Source organism: Neodiprion pinetum, chromosome 2 (genome assembly GCF_021155775.2).
Source record: "Neodiprion pinetum isolate iyNeoPine1 chromosome 2, iyNeoPine1.2, whole genome shotgun sequence".
NCBI classification, from domain to species: domain Eukaryota; kingdom Metazoa; phylum Arthropoda; class Insecta; order Hymenoptera; family Diprionidae; genus Neodiprion; species Neodiprion pinetum.
Window position 1 is genome coordinate 8,808,519 of NC_060233.1, and position 22,378 is coordinate 8,830,896.

The 22,378-nt window shown below is 34.9% G+C and overlaps 1 protein-coding gene across 3 annotated transcripts in view; it reads right to left on the reverse strand.

The window, feature by feature from the left end:
- Positions 1–22,378, reverse strand: part of Pkn (serine/threonine-protein kinase N) — a 39,526-nt gene that overhangs the window by 16,291 nt on the left and 857 nt on the right. For all 3 annotated transcript variants that reach the window (XM_046613664.2, XM_046613663.2, XM_046613662.2), the window contains exons 2-4: positions 15,756–15,884; positions 15,158–15,359; positions 184–287 (exon numbers count right to left, since the gene is read on the reverse strand). In XM_046613664.2, the coding sequence (XP_046469620.1) occupies positions 184–287; positions 15,158–15,359; positions 15,756–15,884 (435 nt within the window). The remainder of the gene's footprint in view (positions 1–183; positions 288–15,157; positions 15,360–15,755; positions 15,885–22,378) is intronic.

Genomic DNA, 22,378 nt, shown 5'->3' on the forward strand with positions numbered 1-22,378 from the left:
ACTCGGGTTAAATGTATAAAAACGTGTGCCCAGCGATGGCATAAGACGCCTAAATCGTCAAGCACAAAATTTTTGCCCATAATTTTAAATTTTGATTTCAATAAAATTGTACAAAAAAAAAAAACGATAAAAAAAAATAAATAAATAAATAAATAAAAATTAAGGGTATTAATGTTTGGATACCTTGAGCTCGATGTTCAATTGTTTTTCCAGTGATACGAGACGCAGATCGGTAAAAAGACCCTCCTGACTCGGCGACGATGAATCCATCGGTGACAAGGGTGTGTCTGAAATGAAAAAATGAAAGAAAACGGTTAGAATTAATAAACGATCCACGTTCTGTAAATTATACAATGAAAAAGTAACGAAACTTGAACTATTAAAGAAAGAAAGAAGCGACAAAAATAAATATCGATACGACTACTGTGCACTATGTCGTCGATTAGTTTTCCTCAACATTCTAGATCATCTAGATCATTGATCAATATTTTTTGTCCCTTACTAGACTCAAGGAAGTTGGTGATTTAAAAACCAATAATTCTTTTGCTCAAAATTTACAAGATATTCGCATATGTAATTGATTGTTCACATACTTATGAAATTTACGTATTTGTAAAATTGAGCGATTACGTTTTTAACAGGAATGAATGTGGGTAAGAAAAAAGAAAAAAAAAGATCCGAAAATAAAACATCGATATTTATCTGCAGTTCTCGTTTACACTTTTAATGATCTTGGGTGATTCGTTAAATGAAAAAAAAAAATCATACTGATTTTCGACTTAAATTTGTTGCAACATTGCACCCCGTAAATACGAGCGCCTATTACGGTGACGGATATCGGCTGCATGCAGTGTCCACGGTCTTATATACCGTGTGTCCATGAGGAAAGTGCGTAACTTACGCTCGTGCGTTAAGTCGTTCGATTTTATTGGCTGAAAGTTACCGCCTGATTGAGCAGCTGAGGCAATACTAATCGCAACTGTCAGAAAATGTCCCTAGGAGCCCACCGTTACTCGGGAGAGGTTATGTTCGCAAGTTAGGCGCGAAGTTTTGGTAAAGTATTTTGTTAATAATGATTTCCGGATTACAGTAATAAATTTGATCGTCGAAGGAATCCGACGATTTGATTGACATGATAAACGTGTGTCAGATTTATTTTACTTCGGATTAGCTCCGAATCAACGAACTATTTTTCGTAACAACACCGACGGCAGTTGCAAACAGGTAACGGTGGATTCCTAGGGACATTATTTGACAGTTGCGATTGGTATTGCGTCGGCTGCTCAATCAGACGTTAACTGTCAGCCAATAAAATTCGAACGACTTAACGCACGCGCGTAAGGTGCGCACTTTCCTCATGGACACACGGTATATGTATATACATATATGTATTCGACTGTGCCGAAGGGTATCTACTCTTATTGGTATAGTTTCGGTTAGTTAATGACGTCACCGCGACGCGTCGTTGGGATCAATGGAATGTGCGAGAGCGAATGAGACGGATTGCGTGCTTAAACGAGAAGAAGAGTTTCCTCTCTCCTCGCCAAACACTGTCGGTCCCTTTTCCACTCGTACGTTTGCCCGATCGTCGCGCTACGTTTAAATCGTGCCCTGAACTAATTGAGAGTAGATGCCCGCGACAAGAAACTAACCTCCGTAAACTCCGTCGGTAAAGAAGCGCATGGGAGACTTGTACGATAGGTATTGAAGAGGCAGGACAAAACCTTGCTGCTTTCACGCGAGGAGACCTCGAACTTGACTCACGGGACCGTAATAAAACGAAAAATTCCGTTCCTCGACTCACACGCAATCTTATTTTCAGGGTTACTTCGAGCGTGAATTACGTACGTACGCTATATATATATATATATATATATATATGTATATGTGAATACTTTTTTCCATGGGAAAGAACAACGCTGCGGGCTTTTATTCTCAGCTACGCGTAGCTGTAATATACATACCTATAGACAAGTCTGTTTCACAGGTACGAAATTTTCACGTTAGGCATACTATACGTAACATTTTTTCTTTCACTTTATATTTATACAATTTAGCGTCGAAAAATAAAAAGAGTATTTATTACGTAGATAAGTTCAAACATTTTAATAACATTTTTACAAGTTCACTGCATCAGGTACAAGTAAACGAGTTTTCATTTTAATAATTTCTTCTACCGTCACAGGATTTCTTTTCATCTAAATGTAGATAATCATATTAAGTTGAAAAATGTGTTCGACAATTTCGCTATTAATCCTTACAAATTTACTGTACTATATTTTTGTTCATTCGCTTTATGACATAACTTGGAATTTCATAAAAAAAAAAAAAAAAAAAATATTGGATGAAAAAAATGTTTAATTTTAGGACATTGTTAGGTGATAACTTGGAACGATTTTGAGAGAAAGAATTTGCAACATCATGAAATATTTGCAGTACATTATTTGGAATTTAAGGAAATTTCGATCAAGATAATGACGGTTTTAGAAATTTCGAAAACGGTTGTAATTGTTGATCCAACATTTATAATATTTATAATATTGTAATTTGCGAGTGACTTCCACGAGGAAGAATTCAGCCATTTATGCACACGTAGACACGTCATAAGTATAAGAAAACGACCGTGGCAAGCGTGCATCAGCGTATAGGCAACCCTTTCTTTTGCTCCGTACAGCTATAAACATTTGCAGAAAATCTCGTAGGTACAGATCTTATATTACGGCTACGGCGTTAACTGCTGCTTCGAGCAGAAAGAGACCACTTGTAAAAAAACACTGCAAATCGTGAGGCTGAAGTTAGTAACGTTAGAGTAACGATACGTTGATGGGGGGGGGGATTACTATTTTGAAATTTATAAATTTTGAAAATATGAGTTACTTTTGCCTTATTATAATTTATTGCATTTCAGAGAATCCCAAAATTACGAAATAACGGGTTTTCCCGAAATACGAATCGTTACAGTAACGTTATTAACTTCAGCCTCGTTGCAAATCCGTGTTTACGCTATTAATTAAGACGCGAGAAAAGAAGGATCAATAGAAAGAGAGTCGGTTGGTTGCAATTTCGACAATAAACAAAAGTTAAAATTCAACTCCACAAATGACCGCGTAAGTACAATAGTACACTGACCTATAACACAGTGTTTACTCGACATAATATTTGGAGTGAAAAATCAAATGATTATCTACGCGAATCAGAAGTAAACGAATACTTCATTCAATTTTCCTCTTCGACTTTGACTCCTCAACTTTTCCAATAATAATACGCCTATAATTGATTCGCTAAATTATATTATCGAAGGATTCTATTTTTATACAGTTTTAGAGTATAAAAACTTTCATCAAGTTTTAATTCTCTCTCTTATCGCAATCTTACAATACATATTACATATGTATATACACGTACTAAAACATGACCGAACAGTAAATGTTACGATCTTGAAGTGCCGCGATTTCTGTGAATTTTGTTTTCCATCGCAACAGTTTTTTTTGTTTTTTTCTTTTTATATTAATTAATTCATTTATTTATTTTATTTTTCCTTCCTTAGTTTTTCGATTTTTTCGGGCAATAAATGGTTCGGGGATCCGTAAAAGAGTAGAGAAGAAGGTCTTTGGCCCAGACGGTCGGATAAGTTTCTTAGGGTTTCTCCACATCGTTGAATAGGATAAACCAGCTGCGGTTAGTTTTTGCGTCACATTATATCTCTCGCAGTGTTTTATCCCCCCCTTCCCCCCCCCCTTCTCTCACTCACTCTCTCTCTCTCTCTCTCTCTCTCTCTCTCTCTCTCTCTCTCTCAACCATCTCACGAGAGACGAGAGTTACGCGAATCTCGATGACAAACGGGTTTTCGTATGCGAAAAAATTCCGGCGAGTGAGGTTCGCGGCACCCGACTCGACACACACACACACACACACACACACACGAAAATACGATTGCGGTGTAACGTTCGAGAAACGCTTGGATCACGATCATCAAGTTTTATTATACCGCTTAGGTACGCTGATATATATTCATTTTCGGTATAATACACATCAAGGTATAATATAAATCATACACCTATTCGCAGAATTTGGTGAAAAATTAATACACGCTGCATGTGTATTAATTTAGTAAATCGAGTGAGATTTTGAGTTGGATATTTTTTATTTTTACGTCATTCATTCTTTTCTTTTTCTCTTTAATTTCATTCTACTCGTCGAAAGGATCATTCTAAATTTTTAATTTTATGATAATTTTCACGTTCAAATTATTCAAAATCATATTCAAACTTGAAAGACGAGATGAGATATTGAGTGAAAAAGGCGGATACGTAATTTTTTGAACATGTTTCTTTTTTAACGTATCTATAAGTCAATACGAAAAGGAACATGTTTACGATTATTTTTTTTTTTTTTTTTTTGTAAAACTCATTTCGCGTTTCGATTTATATTGATCAAAAAAAATTACGAGCAAGAAGCATTATACGAAAATTATATTATGACGTAACGACGTTAAATTAGAATGATAATTTTACACAAATCATGAATTCTACTTCAAATTATACGTGTAGACTAAATACAAGAAATTAATTAAACGAATGTAGCAAACAGGAAATTTCACCATAAAATCTTATCCAATTACAAAGATATATACAATTCCCAATCTGGTTAATTTTTTCATTTATACATTATATACAGAAATTTTTTGTAAATATAGATACGCTAGAGTGATTAGAAAAATCAATTCAAGGCCGAAAATCGCAACGGCTTGACAGAATCCGCACCGCGATTTCACCGACGTTCTAAATCCCCTCTTCTTCCCTGCTTTTCTATTACACGTCATCCTGCACCGCCACCGGAAGTCGTGCAATCGGACAGATATATCATACCCATATACGCACATGCAGCGATCGCACCGAGACCGGATCTCTAATTCTATACAATAAAGCCTGATTATTGTATAACAACCCGTTACAGACATTCTGCATAGTTTATACAATATATACATATAACATATGTATTTATAACACATGAGATATTTGCTGCAATTATAAAATGTTATCGATGGAGCTTTAGGGTGCAATTTGTACGATGAAAAATTAACGCGCATGGCGATCGGAGAATTTGGTATTTTATGTCGTCGAAGTAACAGGATGAATGTGTGTTTTTTCAGAAGCATCATTTATCGCAAGTTGGCTCATATTTTTGTGACAATTTTCAACAATTTGTACAACTTCGTAAAAAAAAAAAAAAAAAAATTAGAATAGACTCACACATACAATACGGAAAGATAATTATCATCTCATCATCGGTGATTGGCTAATAATTTTAAGAAAATATCATAACGTGTATATTCGGAATTCATTTCTTTTAAACCTTTGAGTTACACATTATTGTGCTGAATCAATCTTTATAAGAAGATAGTATTCTGTGGTTTTTGGGGTCGCTGATTAAATCAAATTTAAAAAATTCAAGACGGCGGATCCGATATGGCGGACGAAAAAATTTTACGCAGAGGTGTCCGGAGTCACTGATTGTATTCGCTATACTGATTTTTGAAAATCTGTTTTCAGATTCGTAATCAGTGATTTTTTTCAATCAATTTTTTTGTAACAATAATAATTTACATTATATCGCAATAATTACTCTCGAGTATTGAAAACCTATTAGTAAATAATACACTGTCAGAAACAGCAAAAAAAAAACCGCAAGGAAATATATTGCAAGATTCTCTAAATATACAAAAAATGGTAATAAAATTGGTGGTAAGCTTACTTGCGGCTATGACTCAAAGGGTTAAATCGTGTTTCTTACATTTTCATTTATACTGCAAATATCGAGGTAATAAGTTAAGGTAATAAGATTTTGGGAATTCAATAAAATAATCCCGTCACGCCTCTCGGGCGGATCGGCGAGGAGCAAAAGTTCTCTGCACCGACTTGCATACCTTATTCCCTGCACAGCGTATAAATAACAAACTCGAAGAAACTGTGTCATGAATACAACGCACGTGCTCGAGTCGAGGAGCCATTATTATTACATAAATAGTTACCTACATGATTACATGCATGTTCGACTCTATACGCAGCTTCACACAAGCCCCATTATCAAGTAACGTATAGTCTGTGATAATTAGCGACGGATGTGTTGCATAAATTTTTCTTTGAACAAAGATTCATCTTTTGCTTCTTAAAATCGGTAATTCTTTGATTTCTTTTTTTATTTTTTTTTTTTATGTTTTTTTTTTTACTCCGCAAAGAATGAATAAATTAATGATCAGCTGCATTACACGCTTCTCCAGAATTATAAAACCGATCCAGGAAATTTATATGTTGAAAATTGTTGTTCTGTGAAAAAAATCGTTTCATATATATACATGTATGCCCTACATTATATAAAAACGCACAGATGGTTGCTCGTCATCGTTTCATTATTATCGGAAAGAGAAGTTGCGTAATTCGGATTGAGATAAGAGAAAGATGAATACACGTGAACTCGTAATGTGTGCAGTAATTTATCATCGTTCAAAACATGTAACGTGACGATGACATTTATGTGTTGTGTCTACACTGTGGTTTTAGCAAAACTAGATCATATCGTCATGGATATTCTCGACTTTGGTGGAGGAGGATGCCGATTTTGCAAATTTCGTGATAACAATTGAGAAAAATTAGGACGATTTTTTTTTTTTTTTTGATTCTTTTTTTTTTAGTACAGGATCTCACAGTCTTGTTTTAATTATCCTCTACAATTATTCCGCGTTTTAAATGATGTGTGCATATAAAAAAAAAAGAACAGCTGATTTATTATTTATCCAAAGCGGTAACTGTATATATAAAATAAGAATAATCAGAATTGCACTTGGTATTTTGATGCTTGCAGTTTCGTATTCCAACAGATTGAGAAAAATAATTCTTATAGACTGCGCGTTTATTTTAGATTTGATAATAAAATTGAATCCGCTTTTGTTGTAAGTTGAAAGAACTTGATGCTTAATTGGGAGAAGAAATTCTTTGCTATTTAAATAATAAACAGTATATTAAGTAACGAAGATTGATAATTATTTGCTCGAAGCTAGTAAAAACGGTTAATTTAATTGAATCAATATAGAATTAACAGCGGTTTTATCAACCCCGTATCGAAGCTTGTTTCGTAAATACGTAGTTTTATAATATTATACGAAGAATATTGCACAAAAGACAGGAAAAATTGTAAATCAAATCTCACATACAATTATAATAATAACGCATAATTATATTGAAAAATGAGGGCAAATTTATCCACGAATGCGTGCAATAATCGCTGCTTCAGGATACAGGGGAAAAAAATTATTAATAATGATGGTGGTGACAATAATAAAAATTATAAACAATCGTTTCAGGTTAAATAACACTGTAGGCTTTGATAATTCGTCCGAAACTTGATTCGAATCGCCTGCAGCAGCAGCAGCAGAGTCCGGACTACGCAATAATTAACGGAAAGGGGTCGTCGGCGGATGTGACGTAATACCTGGACCACAACGCGACACGGAAAGTGCACCAGCGGGAGGATGCATTTATTATACTGTACGTACAAGGGCGGCCACGCCTTGACCCCTTAAAATCGGCGACGAGAATTCTTGTGCATAATATGCGAATTGTTATTCAAATATGAGAGGAAGTTTAATTGTAAGTAAAAAAGGAAAAAAGAGAGAAATAAACAATTATATTGCGACTCGTAGAGTTGAATTTAAATCTGATATGTAAGTATCACATATTTGAAAGTCAATCTTATAATTGATGAAAAATTTTCCCAGCAAGATTTTTTTTTTTCGGAATTTAAACATTTTGCATGATAAGATGATTTTCAATTTAAGAAATCCGAAATTGCAATAAAGAATGAATATCGAGGATGAAATTCTGATAAACAAACAATTTTTTCTTTTTCAAATTACTGGTAAAGAAAAATTTTCATAATGCACAATCGAAATTTTGCAGAAGAGAATTATTTGTCAGATTTCTTTTGACAGATTCATTTGACCGATATAGAAAAGCTAAAAACTTGGGAAAAAAAAATATTCAGTGTTGACATGTCATTATCGCGTGGCGCTCAAAAAACACATCTTAAACCACAGAATCGGTGATTTTTTTTTCTTCAGATTTTTAACAGTTCCTTTCTATGGGAATTGTTTTTGCGATTTTTTAAATAAATTTCACCAGCGGTTAAAGAAAGTCTGAAAAAATTCGCCGGGACCCTTTTTGGTTGACAAGAACATGATACTAAAAAATGATCAAAATCGATGGGGGTGAGTTACGTGGGCTGCTAATTTGACGTGGAACGCCCCGTATAGTATATATGCATACAGCATGTGTATCAGGTATATCCATACACGTGAAAACATATCAACGCGATAATACGTACCTTACACAATTATCTCTACAGCAGGTATATAAATAAATATACTATACACACAACCCGAGTTCATAACGTGAATCATTTGCAAAACACGTGTTTCCTTTCCGATATAATTGTGACGTAGACCTTTTTATCAGTCAGAAAAAATTCTCACATAGGACGATATTCAATCGACGATATTTACTATTATTCACCACGTATAATGTATAATAATTGTATACTGTTCAGCATGCAGATCTAGTTTCAATTTAGTATGATTTTGTAAAATTGATAATTTTGTTTTTTCTCTTTTGCATAATAGACTTTTCTTTATATATATAATATATGTATTAATTACGTAATTGACGTGAGTTCTTGATGCTCAATCGTATCACCAATCGGATAGAATGATGTTTTGCAGTGTATTATGTCACGTGTAGCAGTAAAGTAACGTTTGCGTACCGAGGTCGTGGTATGAAAAAAAAAAAAAAAAAAAAAGATTCGCACAACTAACGCAAACACTGTGCACTCATCATTGCATTGCACAATGGATTATTATCCGTCCATCCACAAATGGACGACGACGTATGGCGTAATTAAAAAAAAAAATATAATTACAATAGATTTCTTTCAATCACGTAAACTTGAAGGAAAAAAAAAAAAGATTCAATGAAATTTGAAGGATTCTAGCTGCTCGTGTAAATCCCTCGATTCATACCTGAGATGATGATCGAGAGGTATGGAATCAAAGTACCGTTGTCTGTGTGGCTGGTCTAGTCTGGTCCAACTCGACCCGAGGATAGTGGACCTAACCTAACTTAACCTAACTTAACCCTGATCAAATCTTACACGTACGTACGTATTTCATCACGTTTTCGTTCAAATGCGAAGCGAGAAGCGAACAGCCCGCGAAATTCATTCGTTCGCATTCCATCGACGAAGGCGAGAAAGATGGAATGATAAAAATAAAAAAAAAATAAAAATTACCGGTAAGTGTATCTCCGTCATTAGTAATCTCGCGAATGATTTTTATCCAGAGCTTTTTACTCTATTTTCATTTATTATTCGTACACGTGTAAAGATGTGTGACATGACATTTTTTTTTTTTCATAATTTTAGGAATGTACCGTTGAAAATGTTTCATATTATTTCGTCTATAACAATATCTAGACCGTACAGGATTTAATACTTTTTGGTTGCAAATTTCAGTCAGTTATAATGGTGATATTAAAATTATAGACGGAAAATCGATTTTCGAAATCTTCTCGGATATGTAATGAATGTGTTCGGCACATGTATAAATAAGGAGCGGGATTGAAGTCCGGAATTTGAAAAGTTTCGAAAGCGCCTAATTCTGAATTATTCGGTGGTGAAACTTGAAGTGAAGTAATCAAACTTTTGCGAAACAACGAAGTTTCGAATGATCGGATAGCCGACGGCTCAAAGTTGCAAGATTTCGAAAATTTAAGTTCCAACGGAACAAAATTCCGAAAATTAAATTTTCGACAGAGCGAAATTCTGTAAGTTAAAATATACTCACACAGCGTAGTTTACTCAGATAGTGGGTGAAAAAAACCAGAAAAACCGAAAATCGGAATGACCAGGATTTCGAACGTAAAAATATGGAAAATCCAAAACAAAAGAAGATCAAAGTGGTTAAATTTCAGCAAGCCAAAAATTTACGGAACTGAAAATACTGAAAATCTTCGATAATTCGGAGTTTCGATGGTTCAGATTAAAAAATTTTCATATTTTCGCACTTTCGGAACTTTGAGCGTCGGGTTTCGGATCATTCGAAACTTCGACGTTTGGTTTACTTTAAAGTTTCGCAACAAAAAAATGCGGAACTTGGCGCTGTCGGAACTTTTCAAATTCGGAATTTCAACCCCGCCTCATAAATTTATAAAATTACTCATAAAAAACGCCAAGATATTTATGCTCCTTTCTCGTTTTATTTCTTACTATTTACAGCTTCGAGCTTTGAGCACAAGTTTAGAAATTTATTACACGTAATTAATACATAATACCGTAATATTATATGCAAAAGAAGAAACGGGTTATTGCTCCTCCCATATATAATAATAATCTTCGACCGTGATCATTTATCCTGTGACGAGATCCGGTATAATACACGACATTTATATGTTCGATAATTTGCAAAACGCGGGATAGCTAATTAATTAAAATAATTAATCGACCACCTATAATAAACTGTGTATACTTATACAACGAATATGCAGCATATCGTATATACGTAATGTCGCTGATAATACACGATTCCTGACGAATAATAACAATAGGAAAAACAAAAACTTGTTCGTTCATCCGTCGTATTTTCATACGTACGTACGTATATCGATATCTGAATATCTTCCTGTTATACGAGACCGACGTCGCACCTTTTCCGGCATTTATGACCAGTCATGCGTTTAGTTTTAGGTCGGAGCATATGGCCAAACACAAAAATAGACAGACGCGTAGAAATATGTTACATATATGTATATATAAATAACATCAGTGTGCAACGCTGTGGTTTTGCTTTGAAAATTATTCAACGGTGTATAAAATCATCGGGAGTTCTTTTCACCCTGCGTATCACGTGACGTGACGACAAGAGAGACGGGGGAAAAAAAAATAATCGGAAATTCGTTGATTTTTTAGTATTTGTATGTATGCAGAATAATGTCGATGAAAGAATCGGTAATTTTCGCACAGAATCTCATATTTCAAGTTATTCCACTATTTCGGATCAAAAGAACTAGTCGCGTAACTAACCGATAGTAAAATCTATATGATTATACGATTGGAAGTCTGTAGCTCAGTAGAATATAATTCAATGAAAACTGACCCTCGAACTGACCTCATTATTACACATTCTTAAATAAGAAAATGGAAAAACAAGAAGAAAATGAAATGCGAATCGTTACGATTATCTTGCCAGTAAACCATTGATAATATTAATAGACTTTCTGTTATTGAAACGTCCGGTTTAGTCGCCTTATCGCCTCGTTGTGATATGCCGCATAAATGTGATATATATATATATATATATATAAGTACAATTAGTGTAAAAAGCTTTTTTCTCCAACGACTGTAGCGTGATTTTGAGATTCGGAAAATTCTCGCTACCATAAATCGATCCAGAATTTTCGATCATGCGAGAGAAAAATGATCAAGTCGTATATATACAGTTTTTCAAATTTTTTTTTTCTGAACGATAAAACAACGTCAAACTTTGAGAAAATGTAGGATTGATGATCAGAACGAAAAACGTGAGAAAAAAAAAAAATAAATAAAAAATCAACTGTAAAAATTTTACAATATGTTTCGACAAATTTTACGAACTTGGGTTAGACTGCGAAATAAAAATGGCAAAAACTTTTGTTATTTTCCCAAGAATTTGTAATGATTAAATTTTCTCTGGAGGTTGAACAAAAAAAAAAAAAAAATGTTGAACACGATTCGCTTAAATTGTGTATGCATATTACATATGTATACGTTGTTTTACTCGATCGTTACTCCGAAATTATTCCCTTGAATTTCAACAAACAATTTCTCGAGAGTATACATTAGGACATTATAATTGAAAGGTTCAAGTTTTATATATATATATATATATACATGTGTGTGTATGTATGTATATAAATATATACAGTGTAAGCGATCTCTTTAAATAAACAAGCGTATCCGCAAACGTACACTTTCTATTTCTCTCTTTCCCCCTCTGCCTCTTTTTCCGTCCTTCTTTATCGCGTCGTCGTTGCAGATTGCCGTCGCGACTCGAGTAACGAGAAGAAGCTAACGTCTAAATCCTGCAGACCAAGTGGCCGTTAATCCCGAAGACAAATCGCAATCAAAGTCTCTAAAGAGAAGGAGAGGGGAATGTGAGAAATAAAGGAGATTCGAATTGCACGCAGCATCCGAGCCGGTGATACGGATTCAGAAACGGGTATGTCCAATATGGGGTGACACGGGCGTCTCTCGTCGCGAGAACATGGCGTGGATATAAATAGAAAACGGCGGACGAAGGAGCCACTTACTTTTAATTCAACCACTCGGTGAGCTCTCTGCGCGTAAATCTGCACGAATACAAACCGGGACAATCTCTTGAGACTTGAAAATCAACCGCGCATGCGCCAAATAATTGAATCTCATTGGTCGGCGAAATTTTCCAGCAGCGATATTCTTGTCCGCGATGCAGGCGGGCCAACCTACGCAAAATGTGTACGTTTGAATTTTCAAAGAGCGTAAGCGTCAAGTTCCGACCGTTCTTTGAAGAACCAACTTTCCGAACCGATAGCAAATGCTTCCCAAACCTTTCCGAGTCGCTGCCTCAATTATTTGAGATTCTAACCTCGAAATGTCGTATCAATTACATCGCAATCGGAAACAGTTTGACAGCTGAAAACTCGGGATGGCCAGCCTGTACGAACCGACGATAAAACTCGCGCATGCGCGGTTAATTTTCAAGTTTCAAGAGATTGTCCCGATTGAAACGCATTCAAATTTCATTCATATTATTTTTACTAATGTACAAGCAACGTTATTCTCTCGCTCTCTGTTCGTTCGTGCGTGCAGATTCTTTTTTAGCCAACAAAAACAGCGCTGATTTTAATAAATTTCTTCAAAAACATACGATGCCAATTATTTTACTCCATATTATGATTATTCATTACGGTATAATTGAAGAAATTCGATGATTAAACAAACTTTTTAAAAATATTAGATAACGGATGTTTACGAATTTGATAATATTTTTCAATCGGTGTTATTCACATCGTAATTTGCACATGTTTGAAAATCGCACCCGTATAAATAGCAATTCTAAGTCTACGGGGGGTCCGTACATAATAACAACAACAACAATGTACGAGCTATGTATAAATATTGTACACAAAACAAGAATAATTGAGATACAAACGAGCGCGGTTCTTCTCTCTCTTTTTTTTTACAACGTACAACTGCAATTCCCGTTACTAATCACTGCTAATTATTATTTCAAATTGTTGTTATTGTTGTTGTTATTATTATTATTATCATACCGCTGCAGCCACATGAGAGAATCTTTTTTCTCGCTGGCATGAACGTTGAAAGTTGAAACCGTCCGACAAGTTTAATAAGGCAATCAGACAACGCGACATTAATTTCACTACTTCTCGCATACATGCATACGTATGCATATATATAATTATATACATATATATGTATACCTATATATTTATAATCACGTGTATGCACACGAGCGAAATTTTTATTGCCGGCAATGATTTATTTGTACATACAGTGCCGGCCGAAAGTTTCGGTACACAAGTCGAAATTTCTTGCCACACTAAAAGTTAAGATAGCGGATTCAAAAATGAAGATAATCAAACGTTTGAAACGGCGTTTTTAAAGAAGACAAATTTACCTTCATTTTGTATTTTTAGAAAAATTTTTACAATTTTTTTTGGCCTCTATTTGTATTTTTGAACATGGCCGTTTTCCGACTACTTTTTAACCGCAGGAAATCAACTCCGAATCTTAGGGAAAAAATTTACCTCGGTTTTTTATATCGTAAACGTAAAATGGATGTGAAAGCCTACATTTTCGTTTTCTATAAAGTTTCGCACTACTTTTTATCGCCCCAATATTGCATTGTTAGCTAAAAAAAAGGACATTGAAAAGAATACGAATCGTAAGTGTATAAAGATCATAAGCGTCGTCTGCAGTTTTACGGATGCACGTATATAATTAGAAGAGCTTTTATAAACACAAAATCGTGTGAACGGAAAGACGTTAAAACACGCGAAATATCGAGAGCTGTTTGATGGTTTAGAAACTGGATTCGATTGTTTGAAGGAGAAAAAATAAAAGTAATTTTTTTAAAAATCCATTCTCTAGTTATGTTCGAATTAGAACACTTTAATTGCCCAAAGGCGTAAAAAAAATATAACGCAACCTATAAGCCGGATGTTTACGAAAAAAAGGAAAGAAAAAAAAAAACATAGTAGATAAAACGGATATTATACGTATACGTGTACCTATACAACTGTCTCGGATCAATGAGTGAAAATTATTTTTATCTTCTCTTAAATAATACGAATTCTTCGAAAGATGCCAAACTCTTGACTTATTGTCGAATTTCTCAAGGATTTTATCTTTCTATTTTTTTTTTTTATCAAATGTCTTAAATTCGCAACAAGTTGCAGCTTTTTTTTTTTTTTTTTGTCAACTGTCACTTCAATTATGCAGCCCCACTGTTCTTTTGTAAAAACTAACATTTATTTTTCATTTTTATAATTCACTAATTCACCATGAAAAATTGTAGAATTTCTAACGTGTAGGCTTTTCTTTCTATTCGGTTTTGACTTCCGACCAACTAGTTTCAATTCTTACAGCAATTTTTGGTGCTTTTTTTTTTTTTTTGTAAAAATAAAACCGCTCTCAAACATATCATGACCATCGATATAACTGAAGCTGAAATGGCGGAAAAGAGAGGACATAAAATTAGAATTCTTCTTTGTAGGTACTTAAACTTTGATTTTTTTTTTTTTTTCACTGTTCAGTCTGTCAATTTCGCGACCCGAATTGACTCGATAAAAATTAGATGACATATCGGTTAGCAAAATAAAAATCTTGAAAAACATCAAAAGGAGTTGTCTCGATTGATGTGCAGGCGGCATATCGCATTATTGGTAAATATAAGTTTTATAACACGAGATGCTTATTCTCCAAAGCTTTTCCGCACCTGTTCCAGTCTCTCAAATATTAAATTTCATGAAAAATGACGAGAAATCAAATCATCTAAAACTTATTGACGACTCACCTTGACCATTGCAGTGATTTAATTGAGGCGACGAAGGCTGTCCTTGGGTCAGAATAATTTGGCTTTCGAGCTCTTGAAGTTCGACTTGAAGTTCGCTCAGCTTGTTATTCGCCTGTTTCACGAGCGTCGCAACGTGCGCTAAAGCCTTTCGATCCGTAGCCACTAATCGTAAATTTTCCGCACCGGCTTTGATTTTCAGTTCCTAAGGTACGGTGAAAAAAAAATAAAAAAAAATAAATAAATAAATAAATAAACAAATTACGTACACGATTAAAAATATTTTGCCTGCAGGTGAATGTATTGTACCATACGTAAGAAAATAAATAACAAATGGAAAAAAGTTGAAGTACGGTTTGTAATTTCTTCCGAGAGAAATAAGGGTGTGAAATTTTTTTTGAAGGTTTAACAACAATAACATATGTATTGGATGATTGGAAAGAGAAAAAAAAAAAAAAAAAAAAAGCTCTCTAGTCTTCCACACTTCCGTTCAAGTTATTTCCAACCCGCGGATTATTCTCTATTTATTTAACTTTCCTATTTGGTTTTGGAAATTTTCCAGACGCTATTAACGCTCGGTGTTGGTTTAAAAAATTCTTACTTTTCGTATCTCCCTACGAATGTGTTCCCGGAGTTCATCGAGCCGTGCTGGAAGCGGCATTTGGTCGCTACCGCCGACTCCGTATTTGTGGGACAACTCGAAGAGTACTGGATGGCTGATGTAGTCACCCTGTGAAATATAACTACACATTACAAAAGAGACAGAGATTTCATTTCCATCAATCAACACAAGAATTTCAAGTTACAGCAGCAAAGATGTATAAAATTTCATGAATTGAAAATACTCGCAGTTAATTATATAAACAAGTTTATTTGAAACGAAGTGAGTGGAAGAAGAAAAAAAAAAAAATTTATTTCCATATGCCAGTGAAAGACGTATTCCTTTAAATCGATGAATCATCTGCTAAGGAACATTATTTGAAATTATGATATTCTTTCGAAAGAAAAGATATTGAGAATGGGGAAGAAATCAATTATTAGTGAATATTTCAATTTTTTTAAATACACGCACACGCACACACGCACACACACCGACACGGATAAACGATCGAATTTTACGCATTAGAGGAAATTTAATCGGTATACGGAATAAAGTAAGTAATATTCAATTATTACAACGCGATATTTTTTACGTAAAATGCGAACCTACCATGCAACCTGTCGGATTAAAACAAGCGGACCAAATGGATTTCCTTCTCTGCATTTCATAAAAAAAAAAAAAAAATCGTTCACACCTGCAGCGTTGAGTTTGTATTATAAAAATTGTACTTTAAAAAGTGTTAATTCACAAGATGCTCACATTGCCTCATCGTAATAATCACCGAACACACCAAAACCGTGTAAATATATAACATTATTACACATGAATATAAATATCACGGACTGCGCGCGTATAATAAACGAATACGACATGAATTACTTATGACGTCACTCTACAATAAGTATCCAATAACGCCGAGTGTCCTACTTAGTCAGGCACTCGGGTGTAAAACGCGGAGAGTGTATAAATTAAGGAATATTATCATTATTATTAATTTACATCTGCACTCTGGAGCGAAAAAAACGAATACGCGAAAGAAATAAAAAAAAAAAAGAAAAAAAAAGGAAAAAAAAAAGAAGAAAGCGGCGCGAGAGACTTTTCGAAAAAATAACATTCACCGCGAGAGCTTTGCCGAGGCCGGTGCGTGTAACACTGTTAGGTAGTTGGGTATAAAATAACAGGAGACACCATGAAGCACCGCCGAGACGACCCAGCTTTGAAACTCGCGCACGACCCGCGATTCGGTGAAAAGATAAGGTTTTATCTGTTATCAGGGACCTCAGATAACACAGGGATTCTCATTTCGGCATATTAAGTAACGTTCAATGTATTTGTAATCACAAAACATGACTTAAATCAATGAGATGTTTGATCAATCCGAATCCACCGATAAGCACGGGTCAATTAGGGTATAAAGACCGATTGATTATAAATAGTTTTACCGTCATTGCTGTGCGCGGCGGTTTAAATAAAAATAACAACAATAGCAATAATAATAACAAAAATGACAACAATATGCTTTTATAACCAGCAAAATAAAATGCACGTAGTTGCAAAAATTGCACACGCTCCCACATTTCGCGCTACGTGTAGTCGGTCTAATCGCGAAGCTCTATAATGGGAGCCGATAATCGGCGTATAAACTTCTTCGAGAAAAGAAGGAGGAGGAAAAAATGACGATGACGATGATGATGTTGATGATGCCGGCACGTGAAGGTGACGCGTTCGTCGCGGCGATGACGAAATCCTCTTAAAACTATATAATTTCGAAGCGGTGATAATGAATATAGTAAATATTAAATAATATCCTCCGCAGAATACCTTTTAAAAATCAAAACTACAATTTCGTATCGTATTTTTCGGATTACACGGAGTCGTCGATAATTAGGTTTTTTCATGCAGTTGTTATGGGTGATAAAATGTTTCGTTTATTTAATTATTAACCCTTTGCGTCAAGGTGGTAAGTATTCTTATCATCAATTTTATCATCAATTTTTTTTTGTATATTCAGAGAACTTTTCAACATATTTCTTTGCGGTTCTTTTGCTATCTCTAATAGTATACTACTAGATTTTCAATACTTCAGAGTAAGTATTTCGATATATTGTTAATTGTTATGGTTAGAAACAAATTTATTTGAAAAAAATCGTGAAAATTGAAGGTCTGATTCGTTTCCGAGAAAGTTACCCCTCTACGCATGTACATGTTTAACATGAATTATAAGACTTCGGGCTCGCTGATTATGAATCTGAAATCAGAGTTTGAAAATTCAGTATGGCAAACCCAATCAGTGACCCCAAAAACCCCTGCATAGAGTTTGTTGACCGTATTCTATCAAATTTGAAATTTTCATCCACCATATTGGACCCGTAATCTTGAATTTTTTAAATTTGATCTCAGATTTGTAATCAGCGACCCCCAAAACCACTGCAATACTATCTTGTTATAAAAGTAGACTCAGCACAATAATGTGTGACTCAAAATCAAAGGGTTAATTAACTTCTGCTTAATCGTTCTTCAAAGTTATTTAAAATCCATTCGCAAACGAAATCATATCGTATTCATAAATGGTTAATAATCGATAACAATGTTGAGGATGGAAACAATTGGAAAAAAAAAAAAAAAAAAAAACAAACAAAACAACGACGCGATTTTTTCCGCAGCAATTAGCAGCCCAACTTTTTTTAATTAACCTTCCGCGCGGTGAGTTTGAAATTTGCTAACCGCGTGCGCAATGAAAGAGAGAAATTCTTTCGACAAAATTAAACCCAACAAAACTTTACATGGCTTATCCTCCTTTTGTTGTAACGGTTTTATTAATTTTTTTCACCAGACTCGACACTGTTCAGAAGGTAAAAAAATAAAAGTAGATATACCGACGACGATAATTATTAATAATAATAATAACAAAAGTAATAACAATAGTAGTATAAGTACATTCGGACATGTGAAAATTCACCTCGTTTTAGAGAACACAAAGCGACGGTTGGTTAAATCTGTACTAAAATTAAACTGTCGACGACTGCATGGCGAGGAGGGAGAGAGCGAGAGAGAGAGCGTGAGAGAGAGAGACAGAGAGAGATGCAAGAGCGTAGTTTTTGAGAGTTGAGTTCTCTCCTCTCTTCTCATCTCATTGCCGCCCGAGTTACACGCTTCTACACCGTATTTAATGCCAATCTACTACCGTCTACGCTGCGTATAGAAATGTGAGAACTGGGGCAATAGTCGTTGCTGTCGGCTTTTCACAATCATCTGTAGTGTGCATAAACTCGACACTGTAACGGAGTGAAAACTATCCGCAGTATGCAAACTCCCAGTATTATTAACATAATGTAGCATTCAATTTATCGACAATAGCACTGCATATACGGAAAACGCCGAGAGTTATAATAATAACAACAACAATAATGAATTCAACATTCGAGTGAATTGCAAAACGATTTTCACCGACCGTATGGTATGGTATGATATATTATAGATTTTCATTTCATTTACGTGAACGGATTTCAACAAGGATATTTTACATAATTCTTAGGCGTTCGGCGGCGATGAATCGGGTAAACAATTAATTGCGGTAAAAATACACGGGTAATTATACAGACATATAGACTCACTCTTATTTTTTTCATGAATTTTCATGCACGCCTAATGATGCTCGAACATCAATTAAACTTGTCATACAAGCACGTGTTTACAGGTATGTATACAATAATGATGATAATACTGGCGTGAGTCACTTTACGCAACGCTGGTTTGTAAGTTCGATGGGTAATCGGCTTTGGAAGAGAGAGAGAGAGAGAGAGAGAAAAAAAACAAACGTACTATAATTCAATTAAGAGCAAACTTATTGTTGCGTTACGTAAAATTGCCAGACAAATCGCGTGTATGTGTGTTTTTGAATGTGTATGTAGTTTGTATTCAATAAGCCTACTATATTACGATTATGATGTACAGGATATGATATTATATACACTGAGAAAAATTTCATTTGTTACAGTAACTAGAAAAATTCCGTAAAACAGGTATCGTTAAAAAAAACTGTTTGAATATTGTTGGAATTACGAAAAACGAGGTACGCAAAATCGGTTTCTGAGGTTTACTCGACTTTTTTAGTTAAACAAGGCTTTAACGTCAATTTATTCTTGCACAATGATTAAATTTTCGGAAAAGTTATAGGAAAATATAGTAACAGTGATCGTAATGAGAAAGAATAGTAACGGATACTAGACTTTCTGGTAACAGCTAGAAAACTAATTTTAATTTTCTACCTCTAACTATATTTTTCGATTGTGGTAAAAAATGAAAATAGTTAGGGACTGAGCGATAACTGGAACTAAAAATTTCTCTCAGTGTATATATGTATAAGAGTGTTTAAAATAATTTTTCTTTCCTCCGATGCACGATTTCAACAACAGCAACGGCCTGCATGTTTTTTCATTACAAATTGAGGGAGACAAAAATTGTCCCGTCGTTGAACCGTATGTTTCGTGTTACCGAAACACCTTGTTCAAGGGTCATATCAAATACGGGATTAAGACCCAAAGAGTTTGAAACCAAAGACAGAAAACAGAGAATTTCATTGGGTGTTATTGTTTCAAATACCGCTCCAAGACATTTCGTCAGATAACAAAAATTGTGAGGTTGAGACATTATTTAAAAACAGATGTATTTATACTCTGTGACTAAAATCACAAGGGCGGATGCGCCAAAAATCGAGATCTGTAACAAAAGCGCGTATATCAATATGACCATCGTATAAAAAGTCGCGTGAAAGTAAAGGGTTTGTACGACTTTTCAATTGTAGTCAAATGTAAAAATAACTAAAAAATGGGTCATACGCTTTTTTGTGATTTCAGTCAGGTGTGCCTTACGCCCTTATAATTCTACGATTTTTGCGAACCTTTGAGCCATAGTGGTAAGTATCCCATCCGTTTTTCAAACATTTAGACAACTTCTCAATTATGAATCTGAAGTAAGATGTTCAAAATTCAAGATGGCGTATCTAATATTAACTGTATGGATCCACCATTTTCAATTTTGGTAATTAGACTTCGAACTCGTCATAAGCGACCCGAAGAACCCCTGGGCTCAGATTTTTGTGTAATTTAAGTCATTTAAAAAAATTTAATTCTTCATATTGGATCCGCTATTTTGAAATTTCCGAACCCGAAATCAGATTCGTAATAAGCAGCCCTAAAATCCCTAACAAAACTATATCGTTACAATAGTTTACTCCGAACAATAATGCATGACTACAAGGATTGATCATCCGTCGAGACGCATACGCTCATATCCCCTTTTGTTATTCAAATTCCAGAAGGGCGTAAAATGACGCACACGCCCTTTCGATTCTAGTCACGCGATGTGACTTATACGTCTCGCGTGTCGTTGGAGCAGCAAAGACGAGTGGCCGTGTCTCAAGTGGCGGCAAAAAATGATGTGAGAGGAAAACAAATCAATGAGAAATTAAGAAAAGAAGAAGATAATCGCGGCACGGTACGACACAGACGTTCGTTATACGTTCATGCGTGTCGGTATATCGTAGGTACGAGACGCTCAGAGATCGCTCCTCGCAGTTTAGAATCCCTTTCCTTCCTTTCTTTCCTCCGGACGCACCTTTCGGCTGTTGCCATGCCTCTGTTCTGTACCACCAAGGACCCGTTAGGCCTCCAGTCCTCCTCGAACTACTCGAGAGTGCCTGCATGGGCAGACATAACCGACGGAGGGTATTTTCCTCGAGATATTCAAGGTCTTAACGACTACACGCATCATACGATCGGTCAAAGAAAGCTCTTCGGTTCTTCAATCACAACGAGGTTGAAGTTAGTAACGTTATCGTAACGATACATTGGGGAAAAAATCACTATTTTCTTAATTTTATAATGATTTTTAAGGAACTAAGATTTCGAAATATGAGTGTGTTCTGTTTTATTACAGTTTACTCAACTTCAGACAATTCCAAAATGGCAGAATAACGGTTTTTCCTCAGCATGAATAGTTACGATACGTTACCAACCTCAATATGATCAATTAGAAGAGAGTGAAGTTCGTAACGTTGACTTGACGATTCATTTTTAGGAAAATCATTATTTTGCTACTGTAGAATCCTCTCAAACCAACTAATCTGTTTTTAAAAAGCAAAGTGTATTCAGATTTTGGAAATTAAATTCTTTTAAAGTCGTTCTTAATTTTCAAAACAATGATTTTAGTTTCAATCTTTCGTTACATTAACGTTACTAACTTCAGTCTGGTTCAGTCAGGGCGTCTGTACAACATCAATTTCCGTAGTCTCATCAGGTGTGAGACGCTCCGAAATTTCGGAGGGGGGGGGGTCAATTTTCGGGACAAAGAAACTGATAATCAATTTATATATTCATGTTTTCAAGTTTTTTCAATTCTGAAGAAACCAATCCAGTTGATTCGGTTGAGAATTTTGACCCGAAACGAAGGCTTTCACACACTTTCTCGTACGGGACTTCCGGTTACAGTACGTTATAGGTAAAAATGGCGGACATAGAAACGTTTGAAACAATAATGATTTGGACAAACGGTAGATGAAAAATTGTTCAACGAAGCAGAATCCGAATGTTTACCGCAGCTGTATCGATATTCATCGTTCTGCT